At 43.0% G+C, this 12,525-nt stretch overlaps 1 protein-coding gene across 1 annotated transcript; it reads right to left on the bottom strand.

Annotated features, from left to right (window-relative positions):
• Nucleotides 1–4,646: 4,646 nt before the first annotated feature.
• On the bottom strand, nucleotides 4,647–6,945 carry LOC131692861 (pancreatic triacylglycerol lipase-like). Its single transcript, XM_058980202.1, has 4 exons — nucleotides 6,529–6,945; nucleotides 6,091–6,356; nucleotides 5,215–6,034; nucleotides 4,647–5,153 (listed from the first exon to the last, which is right to left on the bottom strand). Exons 1-4 carry the CDS (start codon nucleotides 6,650–6,652, stop codon nucleotides 4,744–4,746), a joined length of 1,620 nt encoding a protein of 539 aa, XP_058836185.1. The 5' UTR covers nucleotides 6,653–6,945; the 3' UTR covers nucleotides 4,647–4,743.
• Between the last annotated feature and the right edge of the window lie 5,580 nt (nucleotides 6,946–12,525).

Genomic DNA, 12,525 nt, shown 5'->3' with positions numbered 1-12,525 from the left:
ATACAAAGCTAATCGTTTCAGATATTTCGATAGTGCTTATTTTATGCCGTTTTGTATGTCGAATATACGGTGCGCGATTTTTCAACGTTAATTACCGAAGCAAGATTGGAGACAATAAGAACGAATGAAACTATCTTGTCATCTTTTGCGCAAATAATATAGTGCATGTACTATACAGTCGTGATTCGCTGGTTGGACACTTTAACTGGACCGCTTTTTAGTTGAGCCTCCCCTAGTTGAACCATTGTCCAACTAAAAAGCATCTGAACGTCAAAATCTCGCGTCAAATTTACTTTGACAATCAATCTGACAATATTTAGAGATATGAACAGATGCATTTACACTGCCAACATCTTCTTTGGATTGTTTTTGACATTTGTCAGCCGGTCCAACTAGTGAATCAAATTCGTTATTTGGACAAAGCTGTGGTCCAACCAGCGAATCACGACTGTAGAGCATAACAACGCGCGTGAATAATTATAACATAAGAATCAATCGTCCGCGTAGAAAGAAACCAAATACATAATTTTCATTAATATTACGCACTTCCCACTAACCTGGACTCCACACTTTCAAAGTGCGAATGATCTTAAAACTGCGAGTTGGCGGAACACATGTCTTACAAGTCATAGAGATGGCACTTTCATAGACGGACCAGCCGAACTAACTAGTCTATGAGATGAACTTAAAAGAAGAATTGTAAGTACGCAGTGCGGTTACAAGCAATAATACCAAAGTTTATGAATGATAAATTACCGATAGAGCCCATCTTTCTAAATATAACCATATACAAGATCTCTTTTTAAAATTCTGGAAAGATTTTTCATTGCTTTTCTAAAATATGTAAACACGTCCTCATTTGAAACTATCGATTTTCTTTGACAGTGAATTTGGCCACACGGGTTAGCATTTTTGACAGTTATCCCAGCAAATGGATAGGGATCAATGGAAGGTGTGGTCGTAATAATTCACTTTTATAAAAAAAATTCTTTTGTTAATTTGCGTACAAAAACGTGAGAAAAAGTTCGATTATGTATCTTAAACGTTAGCTGAATCGGAAAAAAATCGAAAACATCATATAGTTTAATGACCCAATTCAAATCTGCCCAGAACAATAAATACATGAAAACACTCCTGAATTCATATTTGTGTAACTTTTTACCCCATCCTATTCCCTCGGCATGATACTGTACCTTGATGTGGTCCGGGGGCTTTTCCACCAAAGCAGTATTACAGTGATTATATCACATAAACTTGGGATACGATTATTTTCTTTTTAGTTAAGCTACATTGTGATCAATTTTAGTACTTAACTTGGCGACCTTTATTGTCCACTGCCATGGTCAAATAATATACAATGTGGGTTTAGGGCCCAATTCTCAGTACTAATGTATGTCTTTCATGTGATGATCATAAATTCAGCTGTATCTTGTACCTACCTAATCTATTACGTCTCTCATATATTGTCCTTTATTTCTTCTTTTTGAGTCCTATACTGCCATTCTACACCCGTCTTCAGCTGGGTCAACAAAGATGGTGATAGTGAACGTCTTAACACTCACACATTCTCAAACGCGGTCTCAAGCATGAACCTATAAAAAAGCCCCCGCGCGCGGTTACGTATCGATCACGTCCGGAAGTCTATCCTTGATCCTACAAGCCTAGGTCCATGCCTTCAGCTGGACCAATTAAGAAAATACGCCCATACCTATTAGACAACACGTCTCATGGCGACATGACCGGGAACCCTATCGATATAAACGATCCCACTCTCTGCTAGAATTCTAACCGCGCACCGAAAATTTAATATCAGACTCACGGTTCGCGCGACCATTCAAGAACACACGTTACAAAATCACGTCAGCGCACAAACCTTAGAGCCCCTCGCGACTTTCCAAGCAACCTACGAACTCGCAAACATGATGACACCCTGGTGATAAGGTGAAAATCTCAGCACTCATAAACTTAGCAACACGATCTCAAGCGTCAGCCTACAAACTCCCGCGCTCGTGCCATCATGAATCGGGATCGTCCGGAACTCTCTATCCTCGGTACCAACAATCTAGGTCCTTGTTAATTAATAAAAAAAAAATAATAAAATTGAAAAATAACTCCCATATCCACTAGACAAAACGTTCCATGGCGACATGACCGGAAACTCTAGTGATATGGGGTAACTCTCTCCCTGTCAGAATGTGATCCGTACACCGAAAGCTAAAGATCAGAATGACGGTCCGCGAATATATGAATGGCCGCAGGGTTTCAAAATCGAATTTATACACGCGAAGTCACGTACGCGCGAGCACACGCAACAAACACGTCAACATACGAACGCTTAAGCCCTTCGCGATCATCTTCGCACACCTATGCCCGAGATCGCGTAAACTTGATAACACTCCGGCAATTGTGTGAACGTTTTAGTACTTACGACGTTACAAACGCGGTCTCAAACGCGAACCCGCAAACGCGCGCGATCATGAATCGGTCACGTCCGGAAATCTTTAGCATTCATTCTAGCAATTTAGGTCCATACATTCAGTTGGACCAATCAAAAAAAAAAATAAAGCTCATATCCACTAGATCACGCGTTCTACGGCGACATGAATGGGAATTCTAATGATATGTAAGAACCCACCTTCTTTTGAAATCTGAACCGTACACCAAAAAAAAATTAAGTATCAGATTCACGGTCCGCGCGCGATCATTCTAGAACACACGCGACGATGCGAAAGGTACACGGTTATGAAATAGAATGTATACACGCGAAGTTCATACACGTTAGCACACGCGACATACAAACGCGCACGCGACATGCAAACGCACACGCGACATACAAACGCACACGCGATCGAGCACGTTAACGTACAAATCTTCGAGCCCTTCACGATAATACACGCGATCGCGAGTCCCTACTCCCGCACATACCTGAACCGTACAATGAATATCACATTTAGAATCACGGCCCGCTACAATTGGCCTAATGCAGTGTTTTATTGGGCGACATTGCCTGTCTCGTCTGCAAATTGTAGTATGTGATTCTGACGGGGAGCCCTTCCGAGAACCTAGCTCTACAGCTCCAGTAGGACAACTCTCGAAAAAAAAAAAACTTTTTACCCCATCCTATTAATAAAAACACCTTGCCGTGGCAAACGTGGAGGTATACGCGGCCTCTATAACAAGGTTTGTTACACTAACATTCCTTCCCTTCCCCGATGACTGTAAGTATGTGGCCGGCGCCATTATTGTTATTTCAAAGTATAGAACTCTCGTAACGTGTACAATGAGGATAAATAGCTACTCACAAGTTCCATTCGTTGATTCTCTGTGCAATTTCGTTTTTTCTGGTCAATCATGGAGTAGAAACTACGAATTGTACGGTCATCAAGCTCATCATGCATCACCATACTATTTTGATAAAATACCATTCAAGAAGCATATAGTCTAAGGTGATATGCATATTTCAGACCTAGCTATGCCTAAAATATTATGGCGAAGAAAAAAACTTCTTCCCTTTCACATTTTCAAATCTATCGAATGATGAAGTTGTTATGTCACACACCATCTCCTGAAGAAAGTTTCGTTGACACTAAGTGGACTGTCGCTTTATCCAATTCAGCTATCGCCGTAATATAATTGCAAGACGAGGTTTTTTTTTATCATGTTAATCTACAGGTTTTTGGAGCAGGGTAAACAGATGTAGGAATAACAAAGACCACTAGAGCAATATTAACCTCTGACACAAAAGTGCAATGTAGTATACTATTCTTTAATTTAGGAGATTCGGAAGATATTGTTGATATATAATAGTTGAATTATAATGATGGTAAGTAGGAGTTACCCCAGTACTAGGGTTCTGTTATAGATTTGCCCGGCAGACCCTTTAGACAGGGCGTTACGTTACCTTTAATCCATTTCTCCCTTGCTGAGTCGCCGCTACTGGCGGATGCGCTAAACGGATTCTCCAACTCTTTCGGCCGCGCAGCACTTTCGTGAAGATAATTTTCCTTACGCACACTCGGATGATTTCGCAGGCTTAAGTTCGGGTTCAACTTCAATACCCAAACTCTCGATAACCTTGATGCCAAAAGAGGGTAAAACGCGATGCTTGATTCTGCGATAAACCGCTATTGCGAATCCTCCACGGAATGCAACAATTCGATCAAATTGATGAATGACAAACTAAGTTTCATTAATTTATCCAATTTATTATGTACGCCCATGAAGTTGAAAATTTCGTCTTCGCACGTTTTTAGTGAACAAGTATTCCAATTTAAAAAATTAAATGATTATCAAAAGTCATTATTGAACTTTAAATTCATGATAATTTTATTTGCAAATTCGCATCCAGTTTGAAAAAATGGAGGTAGAATTTAGCATTGCAGTCATCAATTGGAACATTGATTGCTGCAAAAAATAAATGTTTCTTCCGTAATGCTACCTAGATCCATTGGAGCGAAAGAAGCGGTGTGTGGAGATGAAATGGGAGGCGTGGTAATCGTCGTTCTTGATACTTTCTGTGTTTTCTTTCACCGGACAAGCGTCTCTTTGGTGCGAATTATCAGCACAAATCATACGTTTGGAATATCAATGACAATTTTTAATGCCGTGGTCAGATCGTGAAGTGTCAAGCTAGCCGTAAACGCTGGTCACTTGTAGCCTCAATTCGAAAACTAACAGTTTTATTGCGCAGCCATAAATTATTTCCCTAATACATGAAAATTTCTTCCGCTTCCTCTACCATCACTAGTCACTACAGTAATCCTGCCGGAACTCGTTATCCCGATCGGCATGAACCGGTGCGTTCTGCAGAGGACATAGCTTCTGCCACGACCGGTGCTCCAGCGTTTGGACAATCATGTACGCGACGTAAACTCTAGGTGCTGCCAACAGCCGCCAGGTGAGTGGATTCAACGGGTTTGTCTTGTACTCCCAGCTCAGGAATGCCTTCTTTGGCAGGCCCACATCCTTTCCGGCCATGACTGCCGAATAGTTTCGACCCGGTTCAAAATAGATCGGTTCTTTGGTGAACTCCATCTTGTCCGACCGCTGTCGCTCTTGACCAAACATTTCCAGTGCCATTTTACCGATTTCACCGCCGTGAATCAAACTCTCGTCGCTCTTCGATAGTGACAATGTCACCTTATAGTGCGTTCCTGTGACGAAAATATTGCTTTAAGTTTATCGTTGTTAAAAAAAACCACTTAAATCACTCACGACAATACGGTGAGTCATCCCCGGTAATCATGTAAGCACGAATCGGCCGCGCTTGCATCATAACACCGTTCTCGATCAACCGCTTGTAGCTGCCCTGCGCATTCGGACCGAAATCGATGCAGTAATGACCATCCACGTCACACTCGAAGCATTCGCCAGCCAGAAACTGCTCCCACGATTCACACCCGATCGCCATCCATGGACAGCGCTGCGGAATAGAATCCGTGTACAGCTGATGGCACCGCAGATGGTTGCAGCCGAAAAATTCCTGGAATCCCCAGAAGAAAGAATCTTCGTGCTTGCTGATAAACTTCTCCATCGGATCACCGCAGCCGACCTGGCTATTTCCCCCATTCGGGTAAAAATCGACATGTCCAATAGCTTGGTACATTCCAAGACCTCCGGGTCGTGGCCAACGTTCCACCCAGGGGGTGGCATCCGTATGTATAATGTCCACGAATTTGGCATCGGAAGAATCCAACCGCACGATCGGATCCGTATCGGAGAACATCGGTTCCGCCGGATCCATACCCGTGATGCGTCCCAACTGGAGTCCGAAGTCCCTCTGCAGATAATATCCAACGTACCCACAGACATGTGCTCCCAACGAATGTCCAAGGACGTGCACTTTATCCAGGTTTCGCATACCCAACTCCTGATAGAGCATGTGGATCACGTGAGCCGCTATAGCACCCACCAACCGGATATCAGCGACACACTGAGTGTACGGAGGTACAGAACCCTTGCGCCAGTCGATAACCACAACTGTTGCCGTCCCGTCCGGGTCATTGTCCAGAAAGGTGTTAACGAAGTTTTGAATCTGAAATTCAAACCTGTAGCGTATGATCGTTTGAGGAGAAAATTCGGTAAACTCACCCACGGTCTATCGCCGGACTCTATATAGCCATGGGTAACAAAGTAGATCCTACCGTTTGGGTTAATCCCCAGATGTCGGACGGCATCCGGATCGTTGATGTCGATAAACTGGGGATGCTCACGGACCGGTTTGTTAAATACTGGAAATCTGACGTCTAACTGCGCCGGCGATCGTGGATGCCATGCCAGGGGTCGCTTTTCATCTACCCACGGATAGGTTAGTGGAAAGCAGCCGTACACTCCGTAGCAGCGCGTGTTCTCGGAGGCTGAAATCAGAAGCGAATTCGTGTAGTTCTGGTTCAATAGGTCAAGGTTTTTCCCCGGATTTGATAAGACTTGTTCACGGTGCCGGTATAGTCTTGGTTAGCTTACCCCTAGTAATTGATTGTTCTACCTATCAGAGATTGTCAAAGTAGATTTCTTCGCATTGCTACTTACTCAACGTTATATTATGGACCGTGGTGACGTTGTGAATCGCGTTGAACAAACTGTTGTTCCATTCATGGTTTGCCATAAACAACATTGTCTGCAGGAGGATCCCCGTTGTGTTAGTTACTTCCATTTTACCCTCTTTGATTTCGCCGTATTCCTTATCAGCGTCGTTTGATTAAACGTATTAATTGTGAGCTCTTTTTAATAATTAGAGACTCATGTAATTATGGGTGATACATCAAACACTCTATTGTCGTAATTTTCAAATTTCTTCACCATTAACTTCAGTTCGATGCCGCTTTTTTCGCACGGTTTACAGAACACCAATTACGATCGCTGCCTAACTTAATCCATTCGCGGCTGATCCTCTGCACTCGCTGGCTGACATTCGAAGACTGCGACGGGCACCCGATCAGCGCTCTCATTATCAATCAGCTAGTACAAAGGCGATGGCGAATCATAATTGTTATTGCGATGTCGGCGAATCTCGTCTTATCCCGGGCGCGCTTCGGCAAATTAAATAAACAATTATCGCTATAGAGTAGAGTGAGTTCGGAGCGATTCCTGAGAACTAGCATCGGATTGCATAACTTGAACCCGACCCTATTAGCGCTGGTTCTCTACCGGTCTTAGGAACAGCTGATCAGGAACCTCGCAGGCGGTGGGAAAGTTTTAGGGTGAGAATGAAAAGTGACAGTCGGGGAGTGATCATAGTAGGCGGGATTGAAGATCTCGATGCGTCTATAGAAGGGTCCTTCGCGTATTCTTGTTGTAGTTTAGTTTCTAGCATGGGTGTAATCAATCTGTCTCAGTGTTTACAAACAATATGGATCAAAAATTCTTTAATTATTCTTATAATCAAGCCTTGTGCTATGACATGGAAACAATGACCTTTGAAGGGCTTTTGAGAGTATTGAAGCACTTCTAGGTGTCCGACAACTGACACTCTCTCAAGCTAATCCCCAGAGATAATGTAATTGTAGAGTCATACGCTCGCGTGTAAAAGAAAATACAGACCATTTAGCTACGCTTAGGGTCGATTTTTTCACCCTCGGTTAACTTTTAAACCAGGTTTACCGGTGCGTTAAACCTAGTTTAAACGTTAAGCGATTTTTCACAATTTTCTGCTACAGCAATTACAGAAATTATCTAGAAACCACTGAAGTGCAATACAATCTGCTATGGATTGTACAATGAAGATCAGTTTAAGGTCGTCCACGTATTTTGGTAGGCATATTTATACAATGGTATAGAAAGCAGCGTTGAAGAACGTAGAAAATAACAGAGACCCAAGATTGCTTCCTTGAGGTTCACATGACGTGTTAATGAAACTGAATGATTTCCCAGCAGACAGTAGTATACGACGGTCACAACCGCTTTCGTATACTGATGGGAGGAATGCGAAACGATAAACCTGCCTTCGAAAAGTAAGGTTATGTGCCCTCATGCACAAATTTTTTTTTACCCAATGCCTCCCTTGGGAGGCAAAAAAGATAGTTGGAAAAATAAGTTGATTCGATCCGTGCGGAACGCTTTCAGACGGCGCCAGTGGTTTAGTGGTAAGCGTGACCGCCACCCATCCCAGTTGATCTGGAGTCAATCCCAGCCGAGGTCGTTGAGATTTTTCTGAGGTGAAAAAATCTGTGGTCACGTCCTCCTTCGGACGGGAAGTACGACCGTTGATCCCCGGTGTATGAGTCGATGGGTCGAAATCTAGTCCTTTTTAATGTAGGTGTTTGGCTTCGTAGCAAAAATAGGCTGATGGAAAATAACTAGAACATGAAGAAGAATCGCAACCCTATACTTAACCACAAATATACTCCTGTCGTAATACGGCCTCTAGCAAAACAAGTATCGGACTAACATTCCTTCCCTTTCCTTCCGCGATCTACGTTCAGGCCTCGCTGGCGCCGGTATTGGTCAATAAACACTTTAGTATCACCAGGAATTGCCGCTACTACTCCCAAGCATAATTATCTACTGATTCCCTGTGCAACTTCAGCTAGGCCAGATAGATAACGTAGTAGCTGCAAGAGGCTCGATTCGTATGGAACACTTCCAAACAACAAATAGGGTAAGCAAATAAAACTAGGTCACGAGGTTTCCGTTGAAAAAGCTAGTTCCAGATCCGAGTACTGGTCTACGACTCGTAGTAGAAGTCGATAAAAGATCATGACAGGAGCGTCACAAGGCTCTATACATGACCGAACGCTTTGGAACCTTGATAAATAAAGGCGTTCCAACGCTAAAGCTGCCTATAGGAGTCGAAGTAGTTGGAATCACTGATGACGTCTATCTTACGACTGCCCCGGATTCGAGGAAGTACGAAGCCAGTTGCCGGTTCTGAGTGTTTAGCGGATTTCGTAGACGAATGGCGTAGAATATAGTTAGAAAAGTAATCGCACCGATACTAGTGGAGCTCCGGACGAAATGAAGTTCAACGAAGTAGTGACCAGAGTCTACAGTTCGAATAAACGCACCCTACTGATCACCTCGTGGAGTAGACTACCGCCAAGGACTAGTTCGTGTCAATGTACTAGTTGCAGGTCGTCGAGGCACTAGTTTACCGGATGCCACGCTCCACCTGGAATCGACAGACCGATCTAGATATCCTAACGGGACCCCAGTAACAATCGAGGTTTTATGGCAATCCCTTCTTAAAACTTAGAATGCACTTGTAGTGTGCTATAAAACTAGAAATGCTACTTGGGTAGCCTAAATCCATCGCCGGGAACTAGATCGAGTAGGTCTCGTTGAAGCGCTAGCGACAAATCATCAGATCTCAGCACCTACCGTGGAGTAGGATCCACTGTCGGCGACAAGATTGAAAAGCTCGCGGTAGATTCACTACCGACGTCTATCCCGCTATAGTTCGCGACAAAACAGTTAGCTTAATGGTTTATATAAGCGGGCATTGCTATGGGGAGAAATTCTGCCGCCGAGAAACTCTCAGTCGTAATAGATTAATTTTACCTCAGGAGGATATCCGTGAAGAAGGTTAGAGCTAAATGGCTCAAGTATAAAGAGGAACTAAAAAGCCACACGTTTGCACCGAATCATGGAGGTAAACCGGAACTAAATGGCTCAAATGATGAGCAATTTAATGAATCTATCGAGGCATCGAGTCGATTACGGAAAATTTGCGTGCAATAGAATGAGGTGAGAAAAAGCAAAATCTCCTTCCTCGCTTTGATGAAGAACCATGTGCAAAAAGGTAGAAAAGAGAAGGTAAAATTGCCTTTCTACAGCGTCGACCACAACTTACCCCTGCAAGGTCTACTTTTTATAGAACTAAAACTAACTAATATTGACAAGTTTCACATATTCCTTCATTCCTTCTTTTATCATCCCATTTCAGCTGCTTCGCACTTCCGGCCTATCGATTCTATCAACTACTTAAAATCTAGTGCGCATGACCCCCGCAATGCCACTGCAATATCTCACGACAACCTTAAGCTCGACAGCTGGGGGCTACTTGCGTCACTGTCTTCTACTAAATACTTGTACTCTGGCTGCTCACCTGCGTTCAGATGCGCAGTTGCGTTCCTCGGTTCTGACAATTGACCCGCTTGCGAATCATTCCTGTTCGAGCAACGCCTTGGTGGATCTTCTGTTGAGCTCCGATACATGGAGTAGGACACTTTATTGGATGGCGGACAAGATCCGCTGCAATATTTTTCTAGTCGTCATATAATCTATAATAGCTGAGATTGACTCATTTGGCTTGGTATTTACTACGGCGGTTATAAGCGGATCGCTTTCCGTTAGCGGATTTGTACTCGTTGGTACTAAAGTCTTCGGGATTCTTATCTAGTATAGAAGTACATGGTTCTTTACTGGTATGTTCTGAGGAATTCTGTAATTATTCAACATACCGTCCCGGTGAAATCCGGTACGATTTAGTGCTGTCCAGAGACAACCTTGATCAGATCGATGAAGCTGGTGTGGATAGACGCCGGAGGAAACAATTAGCGTAGGAACGGCTGTTTTGTCCCGTTCTGCTTACCCTGAATTTTGACCGGATCTTCACTCGTGTTACTGTCGGAGCCGTTTTTTTATCACGTACGAAAGATTCTTTTTGCAACTGACAGACAGAATGGATACAGTTATCGCAAAACGTTTGATGATGTTTGACTTTCAGCCAAATGACAAGCGGCTCTTGTGCAATGTCGTATATACAGGTCTGGCAAAGATGGCATTTTGGTATTCGTAAGATGAATCTTACATGAGTGGTGTGAGTGATCACAGTATAAATCGACTTGCTTTCGTCATAGCGGTCGTTCCGCTCCCATTGAATCGTGTGACCGCTATGACGTCGACCCGTTGTGCTTCTGAATTGCTTGCATATTTTTGGTTGCCAACACTAGCAAACCGTGTGTTCTGCCATACCTATATATACCTCATTGGCTCTTGTGCTGGATACATACACGCTTAACTTTAACTGAGCATAATATGTGTGTTAAAGACGTTCAAATTGATTTCACTTATGCCGTTTTTACTTCAAGGGAAACTGAGCTAGGTTCTTACAGCAACTGCTGTCAAAATGTATGAACTGACGGTATTCATATATTACTGATATGCTCTCTCATTCTGGCTCTCACTGGTTCAAAATGACGTTTCAGAGCTGGGTCAATGTGACAATATTGATTTTTTTCTATCCGCACTCAATCTTTTATCTATCATTTATCTATCAGCATCACCTCAATCGAGCACGAGAACTGTCAAAAGACCCTCGTTCGAGAAGGATTCGAAGACATTTTCCTCGATTTAAATGCATTTGATCGGTCTCGTACTGAATTGGCATGACGCTGACATATAAATGGAAAACAAAAAGAAAACGAGATGCCGAGTCTTTATTCAGAGATAGAGATTCAGTGTCGTTGATAGTCACCTCGGTTCCAAGAAGTCTGTGCACCATTATGCTGGTATAATCCAATTTCGACTAACAAATGCGAAGGGTCTGCACTAACTGAATCACATCAGAATCAGGCTTCAATAGATTGTCAGTTTCCTAGTTGATTTTGCGACGCTATCATATGTATCATACACTGGGCCGTCGAGAGCCGCGTCGGGCCCCAAGGCTTGTATTACTGCCGGGCCCTTTTAAACCTATGTCCTCCAAAGGCCTTAGCATAAAGGTACGCAAAGAGTGTGCAGAAAGTGAAGCCGAAAAAAGTCTACCTATCGAACAAAATTAGAATCCAACTTTGCTGCAGAGGTATCAGAGATGGATTCCAATTGTGCTCGATAGGTAAGCTTTTTTTGACTTCACTCTTTGCGCAACTGTTCTCTATAGACTGTGATGTCCTCTAGTGCAGTATGAGTTAGTATCTCTTCAGCCATGGGAAACTCGTGAGTCCGTGGTTTCTATTAGACTCCGGTTGACTCATATTGCCACATCTACAGATAGCGTGCCAGACAGGCGAATTTCGACAGCTTCTTATCCCGTGGTATCAAAATAGGATAAAATTGCCATAGTTACAAGTTTTTAAATTTGTGGGTATTCAGGAATCAGCAGCGTCTGGCTCAAATGGCACATTCCCCATGTAGATCGGAGATCTGTGCCTTGCCATGAATCGTTTTTTCATCATTTCCCTGATGGCAAGGATTGGGGAAGTAGTAAGGTTAGGGGTAAGGAAAACAGGATCTGCAGGTGCTACAATAGCAGGAATAATACTTCCAACCCACGGAGGGATTTAGACTTTGTATTTTAACAGTGAGCGGATATATTTTGATTCGCGAAACAAACGCTTCTGTTTCGTTGATGGTCTGGAACATAATCAGCACGCTATGTCTAACATGGTGAAATTGTATGGTGAAAACATTGGCCATCTTTAGCTCCATTTGTACTTTTAACAATAGATCTTAAGGAACGTCTCGAAAAGTAAATAGGAATATATTTTGACCGCAATAGGCCACTTTCTACTTGTAATCGTCACTCATTTTTTTCGACACAGTAGCTTGAAACATAATATTTTGCTTCTACTGTGCAGACAAAGCGAC

This window comes from Topomyia yanbarensis, chromosome 1, assembly GCF_030247195.1.
Source record: "Topomyia yanbarensis strain Yona2022 chromosome 1, ASM3024719v1, whole genome shotgun sequence".
In the NCBI taxonomy this organism is placed as follows: domain Eukaryota; kingdom Metazoa; phylum Arthropoda; class Insecta; order Diptera; family Culicidae; genus Topomyia; species Topomyia yanbarensis.
Note: the sequence above shows the minus strand (reverse complement) of the source record. Positions and strands in the feature narration are given on the sequence as shown.

What these genes read in the sequence shown, in the direction of transcription:
- LOC131692861 (XM_058980202.1), bottom strand. Translation starts at nt 6,652, where the DNA reads ATGGAAGTAACTAACACAACGGGGATCCTCCTGCAGACAATGTTGTTT. An exon ending in GGTCCATAATATAACGTTGA is followed by an intron (nt 6,357 to 6,528) that starts GTAAGTAGCAAT and finishes TTCTGATTTCAG; the next exon opens with CCTCCGAGAACACGCGCTGC. An exon ending in AGTCCGGCGATAGACCGTGG is followed by an intron (nt 6,035 to 6,090) that starts GTGAGTTTACCG and finishes TTTGAATTTCAG; the next exon opens with ATTCAAAACTTCGTTAACAC.